Raw genomic sequence first — 6,066 nt, 5'->3', positions numbered from 1 at the left:
TTTTTGCTAATATGGGTCTGTGTTTTTGATTATTGTCCACTTACTACTTTTTACTATTTTGCTGTTTAGGGTTGTGTGTGCTGCCTGCCTGATCTGGACTGTTTGTTTGTTTGTTTGTTTGTTTGTTTGTTTGTTTGTTTGTTTTTAAGAGATTTTAAATCAAAGACAGAAAAATAAAGAAATAGAAAATCAGATCAATAATATAACCTGTTATATAAACAGCTCAGGTCATAAAATCCTGATTATAGCCAGGAAACCATGTGACATTTGCTCTGAAGCTGCCCTGTCATTACAAAATCTTGATTGACAGCTGTTGAATCAATCAGACAAGGGAATAGTCCGCTTGACCAATCATAGCGAAGGAGGAGGCGGGACTTGACGTTACCAATGAGGTGGTCGGAGCTCTGCCGTACATGGTTATCGGATGAGAAAGAAGAGCAGAAAGTTTACAGCTCATGAAACTAACAGGATGAATGGGACAGCTTATTCCAACTTTGACAACCAGGAACATGTCTTGAAGTTAGGAGAGACGTTTGAGAAACACCCTAAAAGTGCCTACCACACGGTGCGATGTAAGTGCGACGTCTGAATCACTTGAACGTGTCTGCTTTTACAGTAGCTAATAGTAGCACGCTAGTTAGCTCCGATGCTAAAAACCCGAAGGCAGCTGTTTGACATTTAGCCTCGTTAGCCGCCTTTCCGGTCAATTGGCGTGGCCTGCCTTTGGCACGATTCTAGCACGGTGCCAGCTCTCCGTGTTCTCTGTCGTCTTCGTTACTTACTTAACTCTTGAACTGTTAGTAACTATTGATGCTCCAGCTGTCAAAATGTCAGCTAATGTTAGCATTGCGTCAAACTGTTCGCTACCGCCACCTGCTGGTACCGGTGGACAGCTGCAGCACCAAGAGACCACCCGTCGTTTAGTTTGAATAGTATTCAAATATAGCTGAGCTATCTATTTAAATGCCTGTAATGTGCTCAAATATTTAATGTTCTTGCTTTATTTTGGGGACAGATGACTTCAAACCAGCCTCCATTGACACTGCTTGTGAAGGGGAGCTTGAAGTGGGCAAAGGAGAGCAAGTCACCATCACGTTGCCCAACTTAGAGGTGAGTTTAATGCTCGAGAGCTTCTCTCCACCACAGATATGTTCCCCTAACTAATTATGTGTATTATTAAAACATAATCATGTGGCGTGAATACTGTAATGGACTGATTGCAGTGTTTTTTAAACTTTAAATATTGTAGTGGTACTACTTTTCGGTACTAAAAAGTCTTTGTAAATAATTTAACCATCAGAGTTTTGTTATTGGAGTGAGTAAAAGGTTTTCAAACAGCCATATCATTTTATGGTGAGACATAAAATATACAGATTATACGATTAACAAGAGGACAGGGGACCCGTATCCACAGTATTTCAGCCTGTTTTTGTTTGTTTTAGGGTTCAAGTGCTCCAGTAACAGTCTTCAAAGGATCCAAAAGGCCGTACATGAAAGAGTGCATCCTCATTGTGAACCATGACACAGGAGAGTACAGACTGGAAAAACTCAACAGCAATATAGCTGTGAAGAAGACCAGGTGGGTTTGAAAAACTGTTATCTTCCAACAACAACTTTGCCATCTGTCTACATGTTTTCATCTACTTATCCTAATGTGGATTTTTGCCATAAAGTCATGCCAGAAGTTAAAAATAAGAATGCTGAGATAAATGGGAGTTGCTGGTTCCCTGGGTTGTAATCTTGTCTTTCTGTCTATTTTGTCTAATCTTTCACTAATATTTCAGAGATTAGTTTTGAACTTGTGCTACATTTTAACAGAAACATCCTGCATGTCTTTGCTTGTACTGAATGTGTACATTGACAGGGCTGAGGGCAGCAGTAAGATCCATTCTCGCCTGGAGCAACAGACCAGCCGTCTGAGCCAGCAGATGAAGGGTAGCAGCAGCAACAGCAGCAGCCACAACAAGTCTTCAGCCAGCTCCAAGAGTTCTCCTCCTAAAGAGAAGACATCCCCGGCATCCCCCATGGACGACATTGAGAGAGGTAACACCTTGTCAGGCAGAATACCTTAAACTGTAGTGTTTTAACACGCACCTGGATGAAATTGTTACATATGCCTTCGTGTGCAGAGTTGATGGCAGAGGCGCGGGTCATGGACCAGCTGAGCAGCGGTGACAGCGACTCAGACTCCAACAGCTCCTCGTCGTCGAGCAGTGATGACAGCTCCAGCAGCAGCGACTCTGAGGATGAACGGACTTCTGCGCCGCCCACGGCCAACCACAGCATGCCTATCATCAACACCAGCGTTAACACCAACAGCCGCCACCAGGAGAGTGGAGGAGGACTCATGAACACTCTCAGTGAGTAGCCCTCTCGGAGTATGTGCGATAGCTTATCTTGTTTTTGAGCTCTACGTGGTTTGTGGATACCGGGCAGCTGCTCTGTCACAGAAGAGTTTGACAGTGTCAGCAAAACTATGAAAGCAGAAGGAACTCTTACTCAACCAGACACTCCTCTTTTTAAATGACAACAATAACCCGCTGTCAGTCAGGACCATTATGAGAACACCTTTTGACTTCCACACCACAATTTTTCATACATGTTACATTAATGATTCATGATCATTTTCTGCTCTAGTGCTCGAGCAGTGCCTTGGTTCTTCGGGACTTGTTGGTGTAAAAGAAGCATACTAAATCTACCTCAACCAGCAGTCAGTCATTAAGCCTATAAATGACAGGAATACACAGATGACAATTAAAATACAAATCAGTAGTCAAATCCCTAAACAATTACAAATATTTTTAGATCAAACAAATATTAGAATACTAAAATTTCAGCATATTATGAGTTAGAAATGTATGTTCGACCATGATCTAAATGAATCTAATCTAAAAATCAGCAAAGATGTGGATCATCGGTGGACCTGAGGCAGGCAAAATCAGCAAAGATGTGGATCATCGGTGGACCTGAGGCAGGCTAAATGAAGCCTGGTTGCTCAAACAAACCATCTGTAACAGCCCCCACCTGTCAATCAAAGTGGCCATGCTGTTAATTCTGCATAACTTTTAAGCCTTAATATCATTTGAACAGGTGAGTTCTACATAAATTCACCCTCAGTACAGTTGTCATGAACGGGGAAATTACCTACAGAGACCAAAACTGTTTTTTGTACCAGGCTGTAAACATGTTTATTTCTCCTGTGAAGTTGGACATTTGAACATGGGGACTTAACTTTAATCTCCAACTCCAAAACTCAGGAAAAAATCAGGAAGGGAAGAGTCTGAGGGAAGAATGATTCCCTCGCTGAATGTAACAACCTTTACTACTACTTTTTAGCTTGTTGTAATGCTACAGTGTTTTAGAGTGCCCTAAAAACTAAACTGACAAACAAATAATCTGTAAAATACTGAAGAAGTAGTACAACATTGATTAGTTTAATACTCGATACATGTATGTAACCTGTCTTTAAAGCACACCTCCTTGTGTTGCAGAGAGTGACCTCCAGCTGAGTGAATCAGGCAGCGAAAGTGACTGAACAACCTGAGGACGTCAGCCTGCCTGTGGACATCAGGAGGATTTCCAGTGAGGAATAAAGGACCTGGGCACACAGCTGTCAGTGTCTTGCTTCCTTTTAATGTGGGACTGTCTTCTCTACATATCCACAATTCTACTAGCAAATTTAATTTGTTGCTTCTTGGCCAACAAAATTCATTTTTCTGTCATATTTTTTGCTTTGTGATCTTTAATTTTTGTGTGTGAGTGATGGCTGCATGTTAAGAAGATGCCTTAGTTCAGAGAGACGTGGTGTGGTTGGTGTAAGAGAAGCAGTAAATTATGACAATTCTATTTTGTAATGTTTCATCTCACTTGGATGCACATGTGTGGTTAAACTGACCAAGCGTGACCAAGCATATCAGAGGCAGAGCGACAGCGGTGTTCATGTGTAGGTGGATTTCTGCCCACCAGTGAGTCCACCGCTAGAGTTTCTGCATTTCAGCTCAGTAGTTAGAAACTTTAGTTGTGCCTTAGGTCAGATGATTGTTACTAACTTCAGTTCAGCATTTGTTTCTCTTATGAGACATTAATCTGCCAGGACAGGAATGAAACTTTTTGTGAGGATGAGCCACAGTGACACGAGAGAGTCTTCTGCTTTTGTCTCATAGAGTTATTGTGGAGTCAGCTGTAGAGGCTTTCACTTTGGATTACTGAAACCCAGCTGCAGGACAACCAAATACTTCGATTTAAAGCTGCATAAACTATTTTTCTGGACACTTTGGAGGCAGTAGAATGAGCTGAAAACACAATATTTATTCTATTCTTCTTGGAAATATGTTCTTACAAACAGTAGCTCATTTACAGTCACAGATAAACACAACATTCATTTTTGGTTGTGTATCTTTCAACCTGAAGAATGCAAGTCAAACATTCACTCTCTTTAAGCTCTGCTTTGGTCTTGGTCTGCTTTGGTCTGGGTATTTAGGTGCTAGATGCTCCACTATGTTCATCAGCTAGCTGCTAACTTTGTATGTTTGCTATGACTGGAAACAGGGTTGATGAGAGCCTGTAGAGTTTGTAGGTGGGTGATAAATATCTGTGAGACCCCATTATCTTAATATAAAAATATTGATTATTGCAACTTTAGGATTAAGATGTCTCTAAAACCTTGTTTGTGATATACCAGTCTAGAGGTGGGTCTGATTTCTGGTGTAGTGCATTAGCGTTCAGTCGGGGTCATGCTTTATAGCTTTAAACCTGCAATACTTGAATCTAATTAATTATTTATATGTCAAAATATACTCGACCAACAGTGAATTGCTTAATATATTTTATATATATTTTAATAGCCAAGCAAGTTAGTATGAACTGTATTGCGTAACAAGCCAGACGCTTTGATACAATGTGAGTCTTACAGAACTTCATGTGCCTTTTTTTTGTTTTTTGCCTCGGCCAGTCAGAACGCAGGCCGTCTTCTTGTTTTGTCACGAGCCCCACATCACAGCTCAGCTGTCACAGCGTACAGGAAGCTGCTGTTACTGTTCCAGCATTTCTTTGGCATCCCAGCTGACAGTGAGAGACTGAGATGAAGATGTCTTTGAATTTGAAAAGTCAATATGTTTAGCCTTAAGGTGGCCTCGGAGCATCTTTTGTAAACTATTTGAAAGAAATTTCTTTGTAGAAAAATAAAGATTTTAACAGTTTTTGTGCCTTTTTTTTATTAATTATTTGTTGGGGTTTTTTCACTTGTGTAGAGTCACTCAGCTCTGTTGTCATGGTAACCCTGAGACGTAGTCAGGTTAAAGCAGCAGGATATCCTGGACGTCGTCTTCCTTCCTTTTTGTTTTGATGTAATTTAGCTTTTATCACCCTTACCAACTGAACTGTGAATTGAACATATACTTAATACCCAATTTGGCTTATTTTTTTATTTAAAGTAATACATTTTATTTATAGAAACTTTCCATAATACTCAGACAGGGTCAAATATTAACTAGTTGACAACTTTGCCAAACCTCAAGCAAGGTCAACAACACAAGACATAACAGCAAATATTACTAACTAGTCTAACAGCAAGAAGCCCAGCTCGGCGTCTGTCTTTCAACTTTTTATTTCTCTCAGCTCTCACCTTAAAAGCCAGTCCTAGATTTATTCTTCGTAACTTCTCCAGTCAATGTTCTCTTCTCTATTATTATGCCCATAGAGGCTGCTGATCCTGGTTACATTACCCATTGACCTATTCCAGTTCTGGCATGACATCTTTGCTCTCAGTCAGCATTCCCTCCCTCCCCAGGCCTGAAAACTTCCTCTTCTTCCCAGTGGTCCAAAATGCCTGTTGTACAAACACTAACACTCCCCTCTTTTCTGAGCTTACGGACTAGGCAGCCCGGCTAACAAACCGAGTTAACAGCAGCTATACAGTAGTTCAAGATGTAGCAGGGGGCCTGGCTATGGAGGGGTTTGTGAGAAGGCGGGTGATGGATGGATGAGCAGAATTCTGGATATACTGGAGTTTATTTAAACCATGTACCACCTCCGAATTAGTCTGTCTAAGCACTACCATTATGACAT

General features: G+C 40.9%; 1 protein-coding gene across 1 annotated transcript; it reads left to right on the top strand.

Moving 5' to 3' along the window:
* Nucleotides 1-340: 340 nt before the first annotated feature.
* eaf2 (ELL associated factor 2) lies at nt 341-5,198 on the top strand. The gene is made up of 6 exons (XM_010746469.3): nt 341-572; nt 1,016-1,110; nt 1,443-1,579; nt 1,865-2,043; nt 2,130-2,360; nt 3,492-5,198. The coding sequence occupies exons 1-6, from the start codon at nt 425-427 to the stop codon at nt 3,533-3,535; spliced, it is 834 nt and encodes a 277-aa protein (XP_010744771.1). The 5' UTR covers nt 341-424; the 3' UTR covers nt 3,536-5,198.
* Nucleotides 5,199-6,066: the final 868 nt, after the last annotated feature.

The sequence above is a fragment of the Larimichthys crocea genome, chromosome XVII (assembly GCF_000972845.2).
Source record: "Larimichthys crocea isolate SSNF chromosome XVII, L_crocea_2.0, whole genome shotgun sequence".
NCBI classification, from domain to species: Eukaryota; Metazoa; Chordata; class Actinopteri; family Sciaenidae; genus Larimichthys; species Larimichthys crocea.
Note: the sequence above shows the minus strand (reverse complement) of the source record. Positions and strands in the feature narration are given on the sequence as shown.

Coding starts and splice junctions, on each gene's coding strand:
- eaf2 (XM_010746469.3), top strand. CDS start 425: ATGAGAAAGAAGAGCAGAAAGTTTACAGCTCATGAAACTAACAGGATG. Junction 1,580..1,864: donor ATAGCTGTGAAGAAGACCAG/GTGGGTTTGAAA, acceptor GTACATTGACAG/GGCTGAGGGCAGCAGTAAGA. Junction 2,044..2,129: donor CATGGACGACATTGAGAGAG/GTAACACCTTGT, acceptor CTTCGTGTGCAG/AGTTGATGGCAGAGGCGCGG.